Source organism: Sus scrofa, chromosome 6, assembly GCF_000003025.6.
Source record: "Sus scrofa isolate TJ Tabasco breed Duroc chromosome 6, Sscrofa11.1, whole genome shotgun sequence".
In the NCBI taxonomy this organism is placed as follows: Eukaryota; Metazoa; Chordata; class Mammalia; order Artiodactyla; family Suidae; genus Sus; species Sus scrofa.
Window position 1 is genome coordinate 1,432,227 of NC_010448.4, and position 24,339 is coordinate 1,456,565.

The 24,339-nt window shown below is 61.4% G+C and overlaps 1 protein-coding gene across 1 annotated transcript in view; it reads right to left on the reverse strand.

Annotated features, from left to right (window-relative positions):
• Positions 1 to 24,339, reverse strand: part of BANP (BTG3 associated nuclear protein) — a 74,025-nt gene that overhangs the window by 10,767 nt on the left and 38,919 nt on the right. The window contains 8 exon segments of the mRNA NM_001244650.1: positions 2,109 to 2,147; positions 4,462 to 4,524; positions 6,143 to 6,247; positions 6,250 to 6,272; positions 9,954 to 10,121; positions 14,037 to 14,276; positions 19,440 to 19,615; positions 20,769 to 20,885. Of these exon segments, the coding sequence (NP_001231579.1) occupies positions 2,109 to 2,147; positions 4,462 to 4,524; positions 6,143 to 6,247; positions 6,250 to 6,272; positions 9,954 to 10,121; positions 14,037 to 14,276; positions 19,440 to 19,615; positions 20,769 to 20,885 (931 nt within the window).

A 24,339-nucleotide genomic window follows, 5' to 3' on the forward strand; every position in this document is an offset into this window, starting at 1 on the left:
CCAGCTGGGTTTATGAGGCCTCATTTTATGGAAAAAATTTTGAAAGCTACTAAAATTTACATTTAAGTAAAGTATAAGGTGGGACACAAATGCCAAAAGAGTCAACAGAGGCTCGAAAGCCTTCAGAATGTCAAGGCTAGGTTTTTTAATTAAGACTTTTTGGGGGGCCACACCCACAGCCTATGGAAGTTCCCGGGCCAGAGATGGAATCCAAGCCACAGCTGCAGCAATGCTAATTCTTAACCCACTGCACTAAAGTGGGAACTCCTGCCAAAGCTGTTTGGTTGATGCGGGTGCAGTTCCGTCACAGGGGACGAGAGGAGAGGGCCGTGGGTGCGCTGCCGTGTGGCCGGACCCTGTCTGAACCACGTGAGCCGGGTGCGTGTGTGTGCGCACGTGTGCGCGTGTCACACATGCTATTCTGGAGACGGGCTCTATGAGGACACACACCTCCCTCGGCTTTACACGTGTCCTGACACTGTCCGGCCTGTGACAGACACAGTCTGCGCTCACAGTTCACACACATCTGAGACGACATGAGCCGCAGCTGTAAGAAAATACAAATCTACCAATACGCGTGCCCGGTTGGAACAGCACTAAACCATCTCGTAAACCACAAGGTAGGCAGCAGGACGAGGCCCAAAGCGCCCACGTGGCTGAAAACCTCCCCAGTACAGAGAGAGAGCCAACCGAGGTTCCCGCGTTCCAGCAGACCCAGCCCACACATGGGTGGGCTCCTCTCCCACACTTCAGAGCTCTAGTCACCCCCCCCCCCGCAACACGGCGTCACGGGCTGGGCAGAGGGGGCACGGCCACTTCAGTCTCCACAGAGAGGGGCAGAGGGCTGACCACAGCACAGCTCGCCATGACCCCTCGGAGCTGATGACCGCTCAGGGTGATGCCCGTGGAGGTGACGGTGGGGGCTCAAGGCGCGGCCCCACTCTCCACTGGCCGCCTGCACGGGGCGGGCCCCTGGAACGTCCAGGGGGACCCTGAGGTCAGCCAGCAGCAGCTGCCACGCACCCAACACCAGGCTGCTTCTGAGGTGTTAAATGCTTAGGTCTGTGCTTTGTTTTCTTAAGCACCCCCCAAAACGAGATGAAGAGAACACAAAACTTCTCAGAAATTGCATAAGTCTAGATTTTTAAAACGCTCAGCTTATTAAATTCAGGAAAGGACTTTCCAAGGCTGTTCTAACAGGTCAGTAGTCACTTAACAACGTACGCCAATCATAACCTCGGCACGACTTTCGCCATCAGCCAAGCTGCCTCCCCAAGGCCCACGGTCAAGACAGCGAGACTCTCGATGTGGGTTTTGGGCCACATGGGTGGGCCCTGTAAACACCGCGCATTTCTTCGGCTTTTGGTTCTTTCCCGAGGCAGCCACATCTATGTATTAATGCTGCTCTAGGACTCCGATTCAAACCTCATGCCTCTGCTAAGAGGAAACCTTCACCTAAGAACCTCCAGTCTAAAGTGAGCATCCACGCGGCCCCTGCGGGGTGTGACGGACGGTGCGGGGACACGTCGCACGTCGGGCAGGCCTGAGGTGGACGGCAGGCCCTGGCGAGGGCACAGCAGCACGCAGTTTCCAGAGGGGAGCGTGCGCTTGGCTTTGAGAGTAACACGGATTATCAACTGGAGAGCAGGTCCGCTCCGTGCTCACGGCTGACGTGTTTCCACAAGAGGAAGCCCCTCCAGCCTCCCCTCCGTAATCACCCAAGGCCATCGGTGTCTCTTTAACAGAAACTCTTCCGAGGACACGAGAACGTAAACCCTCGAGACCACCAGCAACCCCGCTCCGTCTCAGAAAGCAAACCCCACCCTAAGGGGCCTCCGTCGGCACGTCACCTGCTGGAGGATTCACTTCCGGTGCGCTCCGCCCGGCTTTCGTGTCTCTCTCGCCCCAGGAAGAAAGGCGGCGGCTGGCACCTGACAGTCGCGCACGCGAGCAGAACCTGCCCCTTCAGACGGCTCAGCGCAGAGCCCGGAGCCCGCTGTCCACGCCGCGTCCCCGGGCCGGGGTTTCCGCGGCTGCTGCGCCTCCCCACCGCCCCGCCTGGGCCCCGCCACGGCGAGCAGGTCTGGGCGGCGCAGGAGAGCCCTTACCTGTCCGTCTTGTCCCACGTGGTGGATCTGTAGATTGCCCTGCAGCACGGAGGAGAGAAGGAGCCGTCAGGACAAGACCAAGGCGCAGTGTGACCGCGGCAGGCGCATCCCCATGCCCTCGCGAGGACCACCGGAGCACACGCGCGCTGCAAACACGGGACCGCTTGTGGCCAAAACCCAAAAGACTTTAGCTGGGCTCACAGCTATTTTTTTTTTTTCTTGTAAAACAACAAAAATACCCCAAACCAAATCAATTAAAAAAAACCCCAAACACGGTGCCCATCCCCCTACCCTGACCCCAAATGAAAATGTCATTTTTTCCCCAACGTTCTACATTGAAGCCACTGTAGACTCAGAAGAAGAATCAAAAGCTATGTAGTAAGGTCCTGTGTCCCTCGGCCCCGCTGCCCGCCTCCCACACTGATACAATCCAGGGCGTCGTCACAAGCAGGTCGACGGGACACAACGCACTTGGGCAGAGCGCAAGCCTACTGGGGTCTCCCAGCTGGAAAGTCATTTTCATCCGTTTAAGAACAATAAGAGCAGTTTCCAGTCTGGCAGGCGCTGCTAAATGTCTCTTTACAGATATCTGCGTTCTGATAAAATAACTACCTAACTCTTAAATGAAAAAGGCAGAGTCTTACTGCGACAAGAAGACTAATTGCATATTGTGACTTACTACAGAGTAATCATTATACCATCAGCAATGTCTCCTAATTCAGTGCGTTCAACTCCTAGCGGAAGCAAAGAACACTGAATTACACAGATGAGGGATTCGGTTATGGAAACTGAGAAAAGGGTGAAGCTGGTAATAAAAATTGAAATTCAGGAAGTACTGAAACGATGTTTTTTAGCAGAAACAGTATGCAAGCGGACGTGCGCTGCTTTCTCCTCTGCCTACCGCATTAACTGTCCTTCCTTTCGAGTGGCCCCCAGGAAGCATGACATGCCGGTTGGGACACTTCCCTGCCCCCAAGGGAGAGTGTAACTTGGAGGCCCCACCCCCCACTTCTGCTGCTGCTCTGTGTGAGCTCACGTGTGCACATGCGTGCATGTACCCAACCGCACAAGCACACAGACACACACACACCTGCCGGCCCCACGTGATGCACAACGAAGCCTGCTCACGTCTCCCAGGACCTCCTCGCCCCCGTGCGCTGCTCCTCTCCGCCGCCCGGTCCACCCACCTGGCCATGTGAGTGAATCCCCTCATCTGACCACTTGGGGGGCTCACTCAGCACATCCTCCCAGCCCCCCAGAACCTGCTCGGCCTCTTCCCTCTGACTGCGGGGCTGGGGGTCCAAAGCGGGTGGGGCTTTCTCCTTACCTGCTCCCCCAGGGCAGCCACTGCCCTGCGCCACCAGGGCCCCTCACTCCTGCCTTCCCGCAGCCGTGCAGCCCACAGGCCACCCACACAGCACGGCGCTCGGCCAGCGCTCACGACCACCCCAGCCCCACCATAGCCCAGGGTCTAGCACTGCCGTCACCTATCTAAGGAAAGCAGCCCGGGAAGTGGCCAGACCGCGAGGGGCCACTGGGCACCTGGACTAGCCTGGGGCTTCCCCAGAGGGCTCTCCAGAGAGGCGCTCTGCCGACTCAGGAGGGTAGCAGGACACTGACCCGTTCCTGAGACCCCCAGGGCGGCGGCAGGTGCAGGGTCCTTAGCTCCACCCACACTTCCGGGGGTGGGGCCAGGACCCAGTGCAGGAAACACTGGACGGCCACTGCCCGGAGCTCAGAGCATCAGCGCCATGACCCACGGACCTTCCCCATCTGAAGGTCCACCTGCCCTTCACAGGCCAATCCTCACAGCCGCTGGCACGTGCCCGCTGTGCTGCAGGAGGAAACCCCATGCCTCCCCCCCTCCCCGACCCCGAAGGAAGAGTGACACCAACGAGGACACCCGGGAGCTGGGCAGAGCCACGGGGGCTGCTCCGACCCTCACAGGGCCTAGTCCCGCTCTCACCAGCATCCCCACCTCCCTCTAGGTGGGCAGGGGCACTGGGCTCACAGAGCCAGGCTCTTGGAGATGAGAACAGGTGAGGCCACGGCCGCAGGGGCAGGCCCACGGCATGTGCTCCCTGGCCCCTCCGGGCTGGAGCTGTGCTGGGAGCACAGGCCTCCATCTCCGACGCGAAGCGGGGGGCAGGGGCGTTCCGCGGGCAGCCCGGCCAGGAGCAAGTCTTCACCAAGAACCGCAGCGGGGGCCGTGCACAGCAGGACGCACAGGCTCGGGGGGCGGGCTGGGCCGAGTCTGTGCCCCTGGTGGGGACGCCTGGCTGTCCACCCCACTGGACAAGGCCAGCTGCACGCGGGGGCCGTGGGCGGGGGCTGGGCGGGTGGCCAGACTCACCTCACTGTCCTGCGTGATCTGCACCTGCTCTCCCTGCGGCACCTGGGCGATGTGGAGGTGGCCCTGCGGGATCCGCAGAGAAGAGGACGGCAGGGAAGGAGCATCAGAGGGGACTCAGAGCCGGGCTCACAAGGACGGCCTCCCCGCGGCCCGACCGCCAGTCCCGGGGGGCACGGGCGTGGCGTGAGCAACTCCCGAGGGACACTCTAAGGCTACGACACTGCGGTGACTCCTGAGGGGACAGGGGGCTAGGAAACCCTGGGTAAAGCTTCAACTGTGATGAAACAAGCAAATGTGCATGTGGAAAGGACACTGAAAAAGAAAACTCTTGGGAGGGAAGAGAGTTCCCACGCTGGCTCAGCGGGTCACGAAACCAACTAGCATCCATGAGGATGCAGGTTCGATCCCTGGCCTCGCTCATGGGTTGAGGACCCAGCGCTGCCACGAGCTGCAGTGGTCTTCTGCAGTGTAGGGTGCCAATGCAGCGGGGATCCCGTGTTGCTGTGGCTGGGGGGTAGGCTGGCAGCTGCAGCTCCAATTCAACCACTAGCCTGGGAACCTCCATATGCTGCGGGTGCAGCCCTAAAATTAAAAAAAAAAAAAATTGTATTATCAACTCAGAGGGACCAGAAACCTCATGGACTAACGGGCAGAGCCTCCAGATGACCCGGGGGGCTGGAGGCTACGCAGCCTGTGACAAGGAGACTGGGTGGGTGGCTGTGGTGTCCACGTCCACATGGAAAACAGGTCTGGCAACTCCTCCCTGACCGTTTAAACCGCGGAAATAAACAGTAATAAACGTGGTTCCAAAGACCAAAGATTCCACCGAAAATGCAGGGACGTGTGTGCACAGCCAAGTAACTCCCGGAAACCTCGGCTGAGCTCAACGATACGCACAGGCACCGCTTATTCAAAGGTCCACCCTCACCACACGGATCTTAAAATGCACTGCTGTAGAGTTTTCTAGAGCTTTCACTCTCCCGTGTCTGTGTAAAGCCTGCATCAAAGCTCCCCGCACCTGGAACTCTTCCAAAGACCTTCCTCACTCACGACACAGGCGTCCCCGCCGCCGCTGTGACTGTCACTTAAGCAAAGACCTCACTGCTGACAGTGGCTCCACCTCCCTGGCAGAAGAACCTCTGGGAGTGGGCGCAGCGCTCCTGGACGCCCCCTTCCCAGACAGCGGCCCGGGGCAGCTTCAGGCCCAGGCCCCTGGGCTGGGAGGCAGGTCTCCAGGGGGAGCCCCCCGCCCTCCTCGGCCACGGGACCCACGCGGGGCCGGAGGAACTCCCGCCTGGGCCCGCAGTGCCCGAGGTGGGCAAGGCCGGCTGGGGGCTCCCACGGTGACCAAGGCCCCCAGCTTTCTCCGCTGGCCCAGAACCAAGGTGTTGCCCCACAGTGAGGTGCCTGTGCTTCTGGACTGAGAAGATACCCATGGCCTGTTCATTTCCCAGGAGGACCAGCTAGAGGCAGGGATGGGCAAACAGCCGGACAGAGGCCACGGGGCACAGCCCCAGGCAGGGGAGCCGCGCAGGGCCGGCAGGGACATCTGGGACGTGGCCCTGCGAGCTCACCCTGGGCGGGTCAGCGGGGTCCAGAAACGCCGGGAAAGCTGGTCGTGGCCCTCCCCCCTCCCCCACCCCACCCTGCCGCGGAGGCGGATTGGCGAGAAGGTACATACTACTTGGACCTGTCCGTCCTCGCCGATCTGGTGGATCTGGACCTGCTGGGCATTGGCCAGGGCGTAGTGCAGGGCCTGCGGCGGGGGCTGCTGCAGCTCGCTGGCGGGGGCGGCGTGCTCATCAGGGTCTCTGTGGGGAGAGGCGCACAGCCTGAGGTCCTGAGCAGTCAGCCCGGCGGGCCGCACTCACCCCCACTGCCCTCCTGCCCCCCCTCCCCGGGAGGAAGGAGGGTCTTCCCCCCAGGCCCCCCCGTCGCCCCCGCGCCGCTCCGCAGCAGCACGTGGACGGCTGCCCACAAACTCTGACGATTCCCACCCACTCACACACACCCAAGCCCCCCAGACACAGGGACAAAAGTGCAAAATGGGAACCAAGGTGATACTACGTTTCAGACCAGAGAAAAGCAGCATCTGTCCACAGAGGAGACAACCAGCAAAAAAAGCCCCACTCCCTTAAAGGTCCATTTCCCACAAAAGTTTACTTGCTACATTTAATCCGAAATGAGAGACGCCTGTTTCCACGTGTTGTATGTTCATTTCAGCTATAACGCTATCTCGACAAGAAGAATTTTCTTAAACACGTATGATATTAGAGACTTGGGGGAAAGTCTTAATTTTCAACGTATATACATATTTTTATTGCAAAGAATGGATTAAGCAAAAAACTTCTAAAGGTATAAACGTGACATTAGGACAAAATTCTGTGACCAGTGGAACGCTGGTTCCGCTGGAAGGAGAGCAAAGACAGACAGAAAGTGCCTCATCGCCGACGCAGAGACTTCCCACGTATTTTGAACAGCTGCGGGGCGGGCATCAAAATGCTAAGGCAGAGGTCTCACTCAGTGCCTTTTTTTTTTCTTTTCTTTTTTGGCCACACCCTCAGCATACGGAATTCCCAGGCCAGGGGGTCAGATGAGAGCTGCAATTGTGAACAACACCACAGCTGGGGCAACACCGGCTCCTTCAACCCACTGTGCCAAGCAGAGGATCCAACCTGCGCCCTGGTGCTGCAGAGATGCCACTGCTGCGGGTGCGCCACAGCGGGAACTCCAGGTCCCAGTGAGCGCCTTTTAGAAAGCACTGTCACGAAGTCCCCGCTGTGGCGCAGTGGGTAACACATCGACTGGGAACCATGAGACTGCAGGTTCCATCCCTGGTCTCACTCAGTGGGCTAAGGATCCGGCGCTGCCATGAGCTGTGGTGTAGGTTGCAGACGTGGCTTGGATCCTGCGTTGCTGTGGCTGTGGTGCAGACCAGCAGCTGCAGCTCCAATGAGACCCCTAGCCTGGGAACCTCCATAAACCATGGGTGCGGCCCCAGAAAAGACAAAAAAAAAAAGCATTGTCACCACAGTGAAGAGTTAATACTGCCACCAAAGTCAGGGCAAAACCCCAGCCTCAGCCACCTGCTCGTGATCAAGGATGCCCTAAATACCACGGCGAGCGGCCGGAGCCAAGGGCTCCGGTGGAGGGACGGCCGCAGCCCCTGGCAGAGTGACACACAGAGGCGGCCCCTCAAAGCCCCCTCCCCGCAGGGCCAGAGAGCCGGCCATGCTCGCCCGGCGGGCGGCGCAGCGTCAGGAGCTGCTCCTCTGCGACCCTAGAGCACTGGGCCCTGCGTGGCCCCCACCCCGTGACCCGCGGGGAGCAGTGCCTCTGGCGTCTCACACGACCAAACGCAGCCACCTCACACCCTAGCACATACGAACGTTTATGCGGTGCGGCCAGACAGGAGCGTGAGACACATGTGTTTTAATAAACTGATTTTTTAAAAATCCCTTGAAACGAGTGATTTTATGGTTTGTGTTCGAAAGTTGGCAGTGCTAACTCAGCTTTAAATAGACTGGCCTGGGCTCAGAATCTCCCTTATAGCACTGACTTGGAAATTCCTCTTTTGTCTGCTGATAATTCAAAAGTAAACAAGACAACCCCAGGGGGAACTACTACCAATTCTAAATTAACGTGTTCCTGGATTATGTCTGTCACCAGAAGAGCCTTAAACACAGACTCAATGTGTTCAGCCACAAGGATGCAAAGAGGCCACAGCCCAGGAGCCCCCCAGGCCTCTCCCACCCAGTGCCACCGAGTTTAGCCGAGGATGCAGGACGGACGTTCAAAGAGAGAAACATTACATCAACAGAAAGTTACACAGCAACGCACTTCAAAACAAGCTGGGTAACAGCAGAATGAATTCCTGCTTGCGCCGCAGGGCCCAAGAAGGGACCTCCTGCGGGCTTCCCGAGGCCTGGAGAGCAGCCCCGGCCCGTCTCACAGCCAGAACGTGCCCCATTCGTCCTCGGACACACAGCGCCAAGGCCAAGGGCTGCACTGGTGCCGAGCCCACCTCCTCACGAGCTTCCTGAAAAGCTGCGCTGGAGCCCCCCACCCCCCAGCCCGACCCCCGAGCAGAGACACCCAGCAGGAGGCGGCCACGTGGTGCAAGGGTCCCCGTCCTCTGAGCCGGGGACACACGTGTGGCCTGCTCCGGGGAGCCCCTCTCGCAAGCCACGGGGGACCTTCCACAGCCCCCTGGGGGCGGCTGACGGGCTCTGCATGGAGCCCTGTCCCAGTGACACGCCTGAGACACGGAGCCGCCCTCGTGGTTCCTCACGAACCAGAGGCCCAGGGCCGCAGGAGCTGCTCCAACACACAGCCTCTTAGAAACGCTGACATGTTTACAAAGAAACAAAGGAACTGCAGACACGCAACTGTCATTAAACTGAATTCCTGTCTTCCCCTGAAAGAAACTCTAATAAGTGGAAGAGAAACAAAACACGGAGAGGAAAGATAAACAATGACGTCACCCACCGGGGACAGAGCTTAAACCCAGGGGAAAGGCCACCCGAGTCCCCAGGAACAAGGTCGGAAGCAGACTCAAGGTGGCGGCCCAGTGGCCCAGCCCCGACCTGGTCCAGCCCGCTTGGGGCTCACTGCCTGGAGGGAGCATCTGGACAGAGCCCCGTGGCTCTGCCTCGTCCACTGGGACAAGCCCCATGGCCCCGGGGATGACGCTGGTGCCTGGTCCCCAGGCTGCCGCTCATGACCACACAGCCCACCCGCTCCTGGACAAGCGCCTAGCGACCCGACGGCAGCCTTGCTCCCATGGAGGATCCAGGTGACAGAAGGGCCACCTCCCCACAGAGGGACGTCGAGCAGGCCACGCACTGAGCCCAGGAGGGGGAGCCGGGCACCTCTGATCCTCAGGAGCCGCTGCAAGTTCTGGCCAAGTTCTGACGACGGGCGAAACCACACGGGAAACGCGCGGCTGGGGTCTGGCTCGGAAAGCGCACAGCCCCACACGCACGCCAGGGGACCTGGTCTGTCGCCTAAGTGCCTCCAGGACAAGGGTTCCAGTCGCACTGCCTGCTGCTGCCTCCGCATCCCGGCCCAACCCAGTGACGGCTCGTTCTGAGGGCCGTGGCCAGGGGAGCTGCTGCAGGAGCTTGAAGACGCTTCTGTTCAAGTATTTTGAGCCATCTTGGGCGACAAGCAAGGCCAGACTTACTGCCACTCCTGGTGAACTTCGCCAGGAAAAACAAGCCCTCCGCTCAGGGCTGGAAAGAAAGCCCCAGGTCCCGTCATCGTGCAGCTGAGCATCGCCCCCCAGCACTCACCCCAACTCGCCTGTGGCCTCCGAGCAAACGGCGACAAGGACAGGGAGGCACCGGCAGGCTCCTCGCTCAGGGCAGCGCCCTCGGTGGTCCTGGCACAGCCCCTGGACAAGCCCAGGGTGCCCTCCGCCGAGCCCAGGGTGCCCTCCGGCGAGACGCTTCCCGGGAGCCCGGGCCGCCCGCGGCCCCGCCCGCACCTACCCGAGGCGCCGTAGGAGGACGAGGACGGGGTTCTCCTGGAGAAGCTCTTGACGGCCAGGCTCTGGCCTCGCTGTTTCCGCCGCCAGGCCGTCCGGCACTTGGAGTCGATGCTCTGTTTGATGCGGTACCAGTCCGACTCCGTGATGCCGAATTTGTAGAAGAGGTGACCTGCGAGCAGAGGGCCGAGGGGCCGCGTGAGCCGAGGCCGGGCGTCGGGCGCGAGGCCACTTGCTTTAACTTTCCGCCGTCGGACACGCTCCCCACACCAGGCAAGCGGCGGCGAGCCAGAGGTGGGGGCCCCACGCTGCCCCCCGGTTCTTACAGGCGCCAAGGTCCTGACCGCCCAGAGCAGAGGCGAGGTCCCGCGTCGGACCCCAGCCCGCTCCGCAGGGTCCCTGCCAGGCGGCCCCTCCACTCCCCTCACGCCTTGGCCCCCACGGGACCTAGTCATCCGCCCTCAACCTGCCCACCTGCCCCGGGCCCCCCGCCCCGCCCGCGGCCTTCCGCGCTGCCCACACGGGCGCTTTGTGCTGCTCACACCTGCCAAGTGCCCGGAAGGTCAGGCGCAGGACAGACGCTTAGGCTTTCACCGCCTGAAAGCCAAGGCCGGCTCCCCGCGGCCCCTTGAGACTAGGTGCGCGGAACCCGCCTCCTCTGTCAGAACCAAACTCCCAAGGGCAGAGCAGCCTTCGTCCCCGGAGAGCCCGCACCCCCAATGCCCCCGCCACGCCTCCACTGCAGCCTTCCGGCCGTCTGTCCTGCGCTCAGCGGGACACCGCGCTCTCACCCCCACGTCACTGCAAGCTCACGGTGCGGGACGAGGCGTCCGAGGCCCCTTACCGCTAGGGAGGAACCCGCTCAGGGAGGCTGCCAAGGGCGGGCGGCAGGTGGAGACCCCTGCCTGCCAGCCTGCCAGCCTGCCCACCGCTCCCTGGACCACGTCACCTCTTCCCTGTGCTGAATCCCCAGAAAGTGAAGAGCAGGGACGTGGGAACCACTAGAAAGGCCTTTCAATGGGGTGACCTCCTCTCCAGCTGGTCACGAAACTTTACTGATTAACGGGAAAATAAATGGATGAAATTCAAAAATTTAATAATAAAAAGATTAAGCTGGAAAACTTCCTGTTTTGACTACTAAGAGCACCAAGTTTGGAAACTCTTGAGAGATAAACGGATGCCCAATCCCCCAAATCTGCTCTTCGGAGACCAAAGACCCTGGAAACAATCAAAACAGAGAAAGCGCCGGTCTCCTTAAATCCTGTGTTAAAGCAAAATGTCCTTTGTCTTGAGAAGTCTTGACTTCCTGTGAACACAGGCGAAGCCATCTTTGACTCCAAGCAGAACAGCCACCAGGATTTCTGAATCCTAAAGAACAGATGCCGGGGAAAGCAGGGGCCGGAAAGAGGAAGCCGCGCCCGTGGGCCCCACGTGCCTCCCGGAGGAAAGGGATCGGGTGAGGGGACACTGCTGGCCTTCAGGCCACCTGAGACCATCGGAGCTGTTCTCGCTATCTACCGAGGGGTGGGACACGCCGGCGCGGCTCAAGGTGCAGTGGACACCCAAACTTGCGGCCGGTGGCCAGCACCCTCTGTGACGAGAGGGCGCCTGCAGCTGTGGTTACGGGAGAGCCCGCCCGGCAGCAGCACAGGCTGTCGCTGGGCAGTTACCGGGGCCCACTACCACCCGCAGTTGTGGAGGAGCCCATGTGAGCAAGACGAGGCCATCACGCAGGTGCCCAGCCACCTCCCTGGGCACATGCCCCAGGGCAGACGCCGCCACCGCCCTGCCCCTCGCGCCTCCCACTCAAGCGCAGCACCTTCCCAGGGCCCCCGGGCACAGGCGAGGCCACACGCTGCCTGCGCGACTTGTAGGGATGCGTGAGGCACAAAAAATGAGCAGAACCATCACAGCTTAACTTCAACTTTGTAAAACCAACTTGCCAGTTCAAAACCTGGCTCACATCCTCTAGAGGGAAAACATACATTCTTACAGGTCCATGTTACCCATTTTCAAATTCTTCTAAAACATCCGATTACAAACTTCCTTCCAACAGCAACTCAAAACTCCAACTGCACGGCCAACGCCCCCATGCTGGCTGCCGAGAAAACTCCCGAAGGAGCCGCCGGCACAGACGCCCCCACTGGAGCTGGGGAAGCTGCGGGTGGGCTCGGTGGGTGGGCAGAGAGCTCAGGGCAGAGCTCCAGCCGCCAGCAGCCGCCTCTTTCTTGGACTGCCCATCTCCTCTGGCAGCTCAGCTGCGCGGAAGGAGGGAAGCCCTCAGGACGAGAGACAGAGAGACCACTCTGACCTCACGGGGATCCCGCACTCGCTGAGGCGTCGCAGCTCAGGGCACCTGAGGCTCCTAAGAAACCCTCATGAAGCGAGGCTCCTCCCCTCAGCTCCACATCGGTCAGGAGTGAGGACCAGCCCTAAGATCCAGGCCTGGAGCTCCCGCCACGGCTCCATGGAAATGAATCCGACTAGCATCCATGAGGATGCGGGTTCGATCCCTGGCCTCGCTCAGTGGGCTAAGGATCCGGCGTTGCCGTGAGCTGTGGTGTAGGTCACAAATGCGGCTCAGATCCCACGTTATTGTGGCTGTGGTGTAGACCGGCAGCTGCAGCTCCGGTTAGATCCCTAGTCTGGGAACCTCCATATGTGGGGGGGGCCTAAAAAGCCAAAAAAAAGCGCAAAGACCCAGGCCTGCCGGCACTCCACATCAAGCCCAGGAGGCTGCGCTCTGCCCGACAGCAGTGGGCGCTCAGCCCGGGTCACTCTGGGGACGGGGGAGGTGTGCGCTGCTCTCCCCGTCCCCCACCGGGCCCGTCCTGGCTGCTGCCACAGGGTCCCATCTGTCCCATCCCATCCTCGGACAAGCCACGTGGGCCTCCCGACGGCCCCCACCACCCCCAGAGATGCCCGGGAGTGGCTCCCAGATGCTGCCGGGACCCCAAAGGTCTGAGCGGACTCCTGTCACTGCTGGCTGCCTCCCCAGCCCCTGAACACCCAGCATGGACACTGGCGCTTCCAACCCGAAGGCCAGGCTCCCAGCTCTCCGACGGGCCACGGAGGGTGGGAGGCGCTGTGGGAGGAAGAAGAGACAGCACCCAAGGCGCAGACTCTCATCTTGCGCCCCTGAGGCGGGCGTGGGGCTCATCTGCCACGGGGAATGAAAACCACAGCCACGGAGGATAGGTTCCATTTACTTCCTAAAGTGACAGTCCTGCCTTGACCGCGACTGGGGGAACAACAGAAACGGTCACCCTCCAAGCGCGGGCACCGGGGGTGCCGTCACTTGCCACCGAGCCAGCGCCCCACAGGGGAGCCCGGGCGCAGGTGAGAGGAGCCTGTGGCTGCGCTCAGGCCTCTGCAGGGGGACCCATGAGCCAGGCCCCTGGCCTCCACTTCCCACCGGCAGCCCACACAGACCACAGCTTCCTCCCGGCTCTCAGGCTGGAACCTCGGCGCCCCCAACCCCAGGCTGGGCCCCAGCACGGACCGCTGAGACCCACGAAACCCCCCCATCCCCCCCACAGCCTCAGCCCCTCTGCAAGGCACATGTGACAAAAACAGCAAGTGTGTGTTCTTTGTGTCAGGAATCCCTGCCCCGTAAGGACGCCGGCAGGCCGGCCGGCCGGCCTCCACCAAGACGCACCGGGGCTGCGCTTGGCCTCCGCAGCCACGCCTGCGCTGCTCGCCCCGCACAAGCCCACGGCAGCAAACCAGCCTCCGCAGCCCGGAAACCAGGTGGCCCCCAGAGCATGCAGCGGTCACAGTCGCCTCCGGGCGTCAGACTCCAGCACGGGCCACCTCCTGGCCTCACGGGGGACCCAGGTCAGGACACCAGGGCCAGGTCAGCCCAGATGCCCAGCTGTCCCGCCCTCCCTCCACCAGGGCGGCCCTGGGACAGGGGAGGCCAGGGTCCCGGGGCCCCGGTAGCCTTTCCTCAGGGAGGCGGCCCCTCCGACAGCCCTGCCGGGCTGGCGACCGCGGCGACCGGAGCCCCCGCACAGCGACGCGCAGGCCAGGCACGCCCGGCCCTGGGGAGGCTTCCCGCGGGGGCCGGCCGGGTGGCAGCACTCACAGCGGATGCCGTAGATGGTGAGGGGGTCGAGCTGCTTCTTGCCGTGCTTGCCCTGGCCCGACAGGTTGGACACGGCCTGCACCTCGCGGTGGAACAGGTAGTCCAGCAGCGTGAGGGCCATCTTCTCGGCCGTGCGGCAGTTGGTGCTGATGTGCAGCATGTCGGAGGGGATGATGGCGCAGCGCACCCGCATCTCGGGGTTGTTCTCGTCCCCCAGCCACGTGCCGTTGGGGTAGTCCTCTGCAAGACAGGGTGTTGGCTCAGCTCGCTGCCCGGCCCCGGCCCCGGCCCCCCCAGCGAAGGCCCGGGGCCCAGCGGTCTCTGCCTCCCGCCAGGCAGGGAGGACAGACCCCCGTCTCCCGGGCGCGGCCTCTGCGGCTCCGCCCGGGCTGAAGTCCCCAGCTTCCCGGCTATACCCTGACCAAGCGGCCCGTGAGCCCCGATCTCCCGGGGGCTGCAGGACTGACCCAGTGGTGAAAGGGCTTAACGGCTGTCGAACAAACATCAGGTTCACAAACAGCCTCATCCTTCAGCAGGAGGAAACTCCCCGCCAAGAGTCCTGGGCCAGCGGGCCTTTAAGTCACGTCCCAGCCACGGTCATCACGGTTTCAAGATTCTCGTGAGGTTTATTCTGAAATGTCCTGATATTTACACGCTGGCCTCTGAGTACACATGAGGCTCCACGAACGACAGCCGGCCTGGTCTGGCTTCGCTGAAGGTCTGCACCAGAGCCCAGAGGCCAGCCCGGCTGTGACTCGCAGGCCCTGCCGCCACGCGCCCACGGCCACTGCCCGTCTCCTGAACCACGTGACGTCCTCAAACGCCAGGCGAGGCCGGGTGATCCCGTCACCACTGGGCCGGGGAGGCTGGGCTTCTGGCTGTCGTTAAGGGCAGAAAACAAACACACATCTAAGTTTCGGAACCCAGACTAAGAGATGAGCGAGGAGAGAGAGAGCTCGGGGCAGGGATGGTTTAGAAGGGCGGCAGCGGTGGCACGCGCCTGACACACGCCTTTCCCCGACATCCCTTCACTCGCCTGCAGAAAAGCCACGTGGACACATGATCTAAAGGTGGGCGGGAAGGGCCGGCCAGAGGCGCTGTCTCAACGCCAGGGCGGGAATGCTCAAGAGGCTCCAGCTTCCGGGGAGCTTGTTAATTTTTCTGCAAACACTAGGCAACTCTGTGTCTGGCACTGGGTTTAATACTCAGGATCTAAACCCTCAGTGAACCTAGAATCACAGGCTTAATTACACCAGACAGACTGGAAGAACTGCCCTCCACCTGCAGGCCAGGAAGTGAGCTGGGGCGGGGGGGGGGGGGGGGGGAGAAGGCCACCCCTGTCCCGCCTCCACAGACAGCACATGGCCAGCAAGGCCAGCTCAAGGAGAGCGGGCAGCGGCCTGCAACCTCACCACCAACGCTGTCCAAGCCCCTTGTGGCTTTTCACAGGAACAAGAAACACGAATTCTGCACCTGCCCACATAAATATTTGAGAAATTCGAGAAATCTGCCTTCTGACAATTCAGAAAGGGTATATTTATTTTACTAAAATAGCTTGGTCCAGTTTTGGCATCAGAAACAATAGAAAGATTCTAGCAGCTTTATTTTAAAACTACCAGTTGTATTATTAGAAAATAAACTTGCTTTCTAGTCCAATCATTTACATATTTAAATAAATTAACGATCACTTCTGAAACACCTATTCAGAGAAAAGCCTTCCGCAGTCACTTGAGGTTTTTTACGATTAAAGTTGTTCCGAAGACAAACACTTGTTCTGAGGCTCTACGCTTCTTGCAGGAAAATGAAAGGAACAGGAGAAAAGCACCAAGAAAAAAAGGCGACCACGTTCTCAGGGTCAGCTGGTCTCACGGCTCTTCACCCACTCACTGACCAGCACACGCGTGCGCACACACACTACACACATGCACACGTGCACACAAGCACACACTGCATACATGCACACACGTACAAAGCACACACACAGGCACACGCCCCGGGCAGTGCCACACACACTGTATATGTCCACACACGTGTGCAGCGCACACTGCATGCGGGCACACACAGGCACGCACACACATGCACACGCTGCATACATTCACAAGAGCACACACTGCAGACAAGCGTGTGTGCACACAGGCCAACATCCCGGGTTCTGACACACACGATGCATACATGCACACACACTGCATACACGCACATAACATCGGCACATGTCCCAGGTGGTGACACACACGCTGCATACACGCACACAGGCACGCGCGCACACACTGCATGCACGCACACGAGCACACACTGCATACATGTGCACGCACAGGCACACAGCCCGGGTGGTGACACACACTGCATACATGCACACCCACTGCATACACACACACACAACGGCACATATCCCTTTGCACACCGTGACTCGTCCACTGGCCTAGGCTCGGCTGTCCCTTTCTTCCAAGTACGGAGGAGACCGCATGGGGCAAAGACAAGCCAGTGTCGACTCAGCGCCTCCCACGAGCCAGGACCAACCACACTGCCTCCCTGCACCTTGGGGACCGAGGAACCCAGGCCCAGAGCGAAGGGCAAACCTCGAGCCCATGGACCTGTGCACCCTGTGCAGGCCAGAGGGTCGCCAGCCGCTCCAAAGCATCCCAGCCTCCCCAGACCCCCTGCCCTCCCAGGCCCTCCTTCATTCCCCACCGCCCCGCTGACCATGGGGCATACACACCACTTCCCTGACAACGTCCACAAGGCTGGTTTCTGACAACAATTCAGTGGTAACCGAAGCACATTCCTAGTGGAGGCAACTCCAGGCACATCACATGCCGGATTAGCCAAGTTTCGGAAGAACTATCAATGGCACAGACAACAGGAATTTAAACTCCTTACTAAGACTCTAACTAGAGAGCTCCCTGGTGGTCTAGTGGTTAGGATTGGCTGCTCTCACCCCTGTGGCCCAGGGTCAGTCCCTGGTCTGGGAATCGGGATCCCACATGAAGCTGCTGCTCGCTGCGGCCGACAGGAAAACCAGAGTCTGACTACACCTCGTCCTTAGTGAACAGTCCCGTACCGGACCCACTTCGTCAACGAGATTCTCTGGCTAGTGGGCCGGCCCCATCTTTGGACAGTGGCACCCCACACGTGCACAGCACTTTCCAGAGCCACGGGGACACCGAGACCCAGCTGCCGGGGACGAGAAGGGCGAGGGCAGGCCTCGGCTTCCTGCCGGCTGCCTCCACAGTCAGCACGTCTCTCTGGTCAAAGGCAGCTCGCACCGCGACGGCGGAGGCGCCTAAGTGAAACTCGGGGTACGTGGCCCGGCACCTCTGCAGTGGAAAAACTGATGCCAAAGCTGCCAGGACAGGGTGCCCACGTGTGCAGAGCATCCGGAATTCTTAAGAAACAACCATCTGGAAGCCTGCGCTGCTCTGAGGTCAGGCCCGGAAATGCCTCCATAAGAAGACGAGAGCACGTGTCCACGCGCCTCGGGGCCCTCGGTGCCTGCACGGTCATCCTGCTTCTCTGCACGCACGACCGACGCCCTCCCGGTGGGCCAGCTGCTCCGGCCTGGGGAGGACGGCAGGCGAATCCTAATCTGCTCTCATGGCCTCATAAATCCCCCGGGATGCTCAACGGGGGACGGCATCCTGGGGCCACGAGGGACACTGACGGATTAGCCCCCTGCCACGTGGGCCCGCGTAGCACCCAGTGCAGCACCCCGGCCGTCTCTGCTCCACCTCACCGCCACCGCGCCAACTGCCGAAGGTCAACCACGCCGCCCAGGTCCCCCCCGCTCCCCACACACACACCCAGAAAGTCAGACGGGAACACTAGGAAGCTCAAAATCTGACTCCCGGGTGTGTGTCCACAGCAGGGTCAATCTTCAGTCTGAAATAAATGTCACGTTAATCACGTCCCGATAAGAAATGGACATGTGGCAGAGAGGGTCTTGCTTTTACGACAGCCCCAGACACGCCCCAGACCACCCCACGTCACCCTTCTGGGCCGATGCAATTTAAACCAGAGCAGTTAGGCCTGAAATAGGGCATTGGACCCATGTGGGTATCTGCCCCGAATCCACCTGGAAAGACAATAAAACAACTGGCTTTCTCTGCAACCCTTGCAAATCCACTGAAGGTGAGACCAGAAGCATCTCTCTTTTCCTCAAACTGAATGAGTCAAAAGACCAGGTACCCTGGCCCAGCAATCCCACTCCTGCGTGTCAGCCCAAGAAAAGGGAAAGCCACACAGCCACACACAGGCCACACGCCGGGCTTCAGAGAAGCCCTGCCATCACCACGTGGCCACAACCCGTGTCCATCCCCAGGTGGTGGACAAGACGGGCCACCAGCAGCCAGGAACGGGACAGGAGAGCCACGAAGAGGACAGCACTAAGCCTTCCGGCCTATGAAGCGCCCACCGCCAGCACACAAGTCAGCGGTGTCCAGGGCTGGAGCACCCCAAGGGACTGCCATGGGGTCTTTCTGGGCATGAAAATGCAGACGGGACAGCAGAGCTGGCTGCCCACTCTGCGCAGGTGCTGGAGCCCACTGGCACGTGTGCTACGGAAAGGTCCAGTTTACGGTTTGTCAATGGGAGCTCGATTTGTTTGTAAAGTTCCCGACTCCCTTTTCTCTGTGTCCCACGTGACACCTCGATCCCAGCGCCTTCGGCTAGAGAGAACGAAATTTTGAGGGACACAGCCCTTTCAATATTCTGGATACGGTAGCGAGGCTTCCGAGCACAAACCGTCTACACCGTATTTTGGGGGAGAAATCAAAGACTCAGACACAGAAGCAGAGACGCCTCAGCAGTTCTCCCAGTTCCTACAGGCCTGAGGCCCCCGGGACACGGTGACCTGTCTGTCTGAGTTCCCGCCTCCCTCTGCGCGGCCGTGAGGGCTGCCTGGGAACCATCACCTTCGTCCTGAAAGGAATCCTCTGAGGGGCACCGCTGGCCGCCCCCCAGGCCGCCTGGACGGGCAGTGGCCTGAGTCTGCCCGGGGCTCCCGTCAGAGGCACGGGGCACGGCTGTGGTCAGAGAAGGGAGCCGACCGCTACCCATCACCTGCCAGCTGCCGTCACCAGGAAGCCTCCAGAACCAGACGGAATACGTCAAAGCGACCGAAAACAAGCCCTGCGTCTGTGTCCACCGTGAAACCCCAGGTGCAGTGTGTGTGTTCCCCAGAAACGGCCGGCAGGCTGAGAGGCCTCTGCGCGCACAGCGTTTGGGGTCACTCCCACCTTCTCCACCACTGCGGTGTTTTACGACCTTTTGAAAACAGCAAACAGACACCACTCTTTTGCAACGCAGAGGAAGAGGACAGCGGACCCCTGAGCCACGCGGGCGTCAGGGCGCCGGCCCCCGCGCGGCCCCGTTACCGTGGGCGCCAGGGACGGGAGCTGGCGGGCGCACCTTCCGAGTTGAGGGTGATGAGCGTGACGTTGTTGCCGATGCTCTGGCTGCCGGACTGTCCGCAGCTGGAGACGGAGTCGCTGGCCTCGGAGCCGCTCTCCCCGTCCTCGTTGTGGCTGTCCTCTTGCCCCGGCACCTTCACCACGATGGTGTTCTGCCGCCGCCCGGGGACCGCGCTGAGCAGGAGACAGAAAGGCCAGGCCGCGTGAGAGCAGCACGACCACACGCAGGCGCGCCCCGCACCTGCGCGGCCTTGCCCCCCGCCCCAGCGAGCCTGACTCCCACGGCGCCCCCACGGCCCCTTCCACTAAGGGCCGCAACAGGACGCAGGCTGGGGGCAAAGGAACGGGGCACCTGAGACGTCTGAAAAAAGGTTCCCACCAGAAAAGACGTGACACCACAAGTCACTGCGACTCAGGGGCCAGAACGCTGCCTTCCGATCGGGGGGCGACCCGAGAAAATGCTGACAGCGGAGTCGGAGGAACCACAGGCAGAGGCCGGGGCAGGAGAGGGCGCCCACCCGGACGGCAGGCCGCTCCGCCTGGGAGACGTCCTAGAAACGACTCAGCTGCCGTCCCCGCTGTTCCCACTGACAGCAAGCACCGAGGGCCACACGAGCCGGCCGGGACTCTCCCGGGGCACCTCGCCACAAGGGACCCTGCCAGGGAGCAGCAAGACACACCGGAAACCAGACCACTAGCCAGCTCCGAAAAGCACTCAGAAAGGGTGTCTGGAGACACACACCTGCCGTCCGAAGACCTTCTCGACTCCCCTGGAGACGGCAGCGCACAGAGCGGGGACAGCGCCCGTCCTGTGCACGTGTCCCCGCACAGAGGCCGCTGCGCAGGCTCCGCCTGGGGGCCTCGCTCACCACTGCGACCCGGCCGTGACCCCCCCCCCAGCCCTGGCATTTGCACCCCTCCGCGGCCGGGCTCCAGTGCAGGGGGACCTCGAGAAAAGGCAGAGCGACGGCAGACTCGGCCGGATGCCCTGTCGCTTGAGGGGCCAAGATGCCCCGCCACGCGCCCCCATCTCTGAGCCAGGTCACGTTCAAAAGGTCTCAAAGAAAAAGGAGAAAAAGGCACCCGCTCGAAAGGCCTTCGCCCCTCGCCAACTAGAGGGCGTCCGCTGACCCACATGCTCGGACAGACAGACAGACGGACAGACGGGAGGGAGGTGGGAGGACGGCCCGCGGACCGCGCTGCGCACACAGCACCGCCCACGGCCCGCGCGGCGCTGGACTCGGGGCCCCCCAGCCCCGGAGAACGCGGGCCGAAGGACGCGGGGCCCGCGCGGTGGCGGTGGCAGTGGGGGTGTCGTGCTACTGACTTGCTAATGACATTTTCCAGGGGATCCGGCGCCCTGCTGCCCAGGGGGTCTTCCATCTTGGCTACAATGGCGTTCTGCCGATCACTGTTGAGAATTACTGTGGTCTGGGGGACGACGCTAGGAACAAGAATCACAGAGAAAAGAAGACCTTAACACAGCAGCATTCACTGTTCCGGCCGCCGCACAGTCACGCCGAGGCGGCCCCGGCGGAGCCGAGACGGGCTCCCGGGCCGTCTGAGCTCGGCTCGTCGCGGGCGAGTCGGTGGGCTCGAGTCGGGAGGCTTCCATCTCCACCGACAGCGGCGACGCGTCACAAGCTGTTAACACGTTAGCGAGGCCCCTGGAGCAGCGCATCTGCGCGACAAACAGCTTGGGACTCTGACTCGCTGCACCCCACAGATGCCCACCTGAACGCCAGGCCTGCGTGACCCCAGAGGACACCCGTGGGTCCCATCCTGGGGCATGCACACTGCGCCCACGGAGGGACGTGGCGGAACCGCACGGCGCTGACCCGCGTGAAGCCCAGGCTCAGGGCCCACGGCCTGTGCGTTGAGGGGAAGGGGCCACGAGAGCGGCGCCCTGGCGGGAAGGCCGCGGGGCTGCAAGACACGTGCGGGAGCCCACGCACATCTGCAGGCACGGCCGCCAGCCCGCAGCGCTTCCGGCCACATGGGTGCTGCGAGGCAGGAGGAAGAATGGGCCGCGGAGAGCCCGGCGCCATGGCCTGGGGCGCGTCCCTCCTGGCCCTCGCCCGCCAGAGGCCAGCCCTGGGGAGACGCCGCTCTCGGGGAGAAGACCTCACGGAGCCACGAGCACGCACGAGAGCTGAGGCTCCCCTGCCCCGTCCCTGCCACACGCTGTTCGATGCCCCCGAGTCAGAGGCACAGAGGGCACCGCTGCCCATTCCCGTGACCCTCAGGACGAGAGGCCGTTTCCCTAAAATAAAAGCGATGTCGATTGCACGTCACTGAAAGGCACCATCGTTTTCTTGACGAGTCTCCGTCTTGGGTGATGCCTGAAGTCACCACCAAGTCCTACGACCCAGCCCACGGGTCGGGCACCACAGGGGAGGCCGCGCACACACAGGCTGGCGTGTGAACACGGCAGCACCATGCGCGTCAGGACACGCGATGCGAGCGGCCTGCACGTGCCTGACCTTTTCCCAGAGGGCATCCCATGGCACACGGGTGTCGCCGGCGCCCCTGTGCAGCGGCATCCCCGGCCAGACGGGAAGGCACCAGGGGCCTCAGCGTGTGGAAGGCGTGAGGGCCGCGCGCGCTGAGCGATGGACACGCCGCGTCGGGCAAGGGCGGGTGGCCAAGTCTCCCCCTCTTTCCTGAAGATCCGTGAGAGCACAGAACTGCTGGTCTGAGGCCACCACCCAGGCCGGCACCACGGCAGCCCTGCAGGCGCCTCGTCCTCGGGGTCCAGGGTGTGCACAGCCCTCATCACCACCACTCCCAGAGCCCCTCCTTCCAGAAAGTTCCACTTCCTCAAGACGACGCCCTGGAGAGCACCGGTCAGTGTGTGTGCTCAAAACCCGTCTCCCACTTTACGAAGATACATCACCCCACCCGGATCACACGCGGGGCACCAGCCAACCAGGTGTGAGCGGGGAAACGCTCGGCTTCGGCGGAGCGGGCAGAGGACGACCTGGGCTCCCAGCTCACAGGCCGTCTCGGACGACAGGCCACACGGCTGCTGGCTCCCACCCTGCAGGACCGAGGACTCCTCCAGCCCCACATGCTCATTACGGAACCCAGGCTTCTCAGAACGTGAGCCCGTGACAACCCAAATCAGAAGCGGAACCGATGCCGAGCCGGGTGTCACGTTAAACGACAGGTGAATCACGAACATCCGAAGGTGCAGGAATTGGCACCGGAGCCGAGCCGGCTCGAGGCACCGGCATCACCGCTTGCTGAGGATCAGCTCCACACTGGCCGTAATCCATGCAGTTCCGGTCCACGGTCAAGGAGTGGCGTGACGAGAGCTCAACCCAGAAGCGCTCTTTTTTCGACCCTCGGGGCCTTCCGGTTGTAGGGAAGACACCTGTCAGCTTCAGTTTCCACCCCCGTCTCAGAGGCGGGTACCAGCTCGCTTCACGGGATCAGGTTCTCTGAAGGAGACGGAACGGGAGTGGAAGTTCCGAGGGAGACTCACGGGATGATGTCGAAAGCGTATTGGTGGGGTTTTGAGGCGGCGGGTGGTACCCAGATGATAATGGAGCCATCAAGAGGGCAAGGGGTGGGTCTGTCTGTAAGTATCACCAGCGGGACGGCAGAAAACACAGCCTTGCCGCTCACACGAGGAGGAGGCCAGCCCACAGCAGCCCCCACAGCACGTCAGTGACCTGGGGCAGAACTGAGTCCCCAGGGACTCACTCGGACGCTGCTCTGGGACTTTGCAGATGTGATTCAAAATCCCAAGTGGCTGAGGATGGAGTAAACCAGAGGGGGAGTTCCCGTCGTGGCGCAGTGGTTAACGAATCTGACTAGGAACAATGAGGTTGCGGGTTCGGTCCCTGCCCTTGCTCAGTGGGTTAAGGATCCGGCGTTGCCGTGAGCTGTAGTATAGGTTGCAGACACGGCTCAGATCCTGCGTTGCTGTGGCTCTGGCGTAGGCCTCAACCCCTAGCCTGGGAACCTCCATATGCCGCGGGAGCAGCCCAAAGAGATAGCAAAAAGTCAAAAAAAAAAAAAAAAGTAAACCAGAGGGAACTGATCCCGCGTGGGCCTGGCCTGATCAGACAAAAACTTTAAGGGGCTTTAGGCTTTCCCGGGTCTGGGAGATGCCAAACAGCTCCTGCCCGGGGTGGGGGGTAGGGGTCCCAGCCTGATCACAACCCCCCCACCCCCCTGTCCCCCTGTCCCTCAGACTTCAAATATGCTGCCCACCCTCCCAGGTGTCTAAGCCAGTTCGTGCAGAGGTCCCTCACTGGGGAGTGCTGGCCTGTTCTCTCCCTCCCCCCATCTCTCTCTCTCTCACACACACACCCCTGCTGGTTCTACCTCTCTGGGTGAACCCTGACACATTCTGAAATCATGATGGATCCATGGGAACTTACAAGGTCCCATGTCCCAGTGGTGCCTCCTGCGTAAGTGACAGGCCGACCCCAAAGCAGGACAGTGACACTGGGACCACGCTGTCACCAATCCCAGGCCCCCAACAGGTGACACCAGCCTCTGTGCACGCATGTTCACCTGTCAGCACCTGCTGTCCCCGACGCCCTGCTCCCAGCCCCATGTCCCCACAACCACAACCTGCTCCCATCAACCCCTCTCACACCTGGGGGACGTCACAGAGGAGGAGGCTTGGGGTGTGACCTCCCCGGCAGTGCAGCCAAGGCCCGAGCGTTCGTCCAGCGGCTCGCAGTCTGTCTAACCTTTTGCCCAGGAAGTGCCTGCAGGTGTGGTTATTACAAATAAAGTTGCTGTGGACCTTCGCGTGAACGTGACCTGTCACTGCCCCGGGATAAATGCCCAAGAATCCGCCTGCTGGCCCGCGTGGCGGGGGCTTCGAGGCCATGAAGTCCTTGCCCCGTGCTTCCACCTCACACGCCCAACGGCGAGCG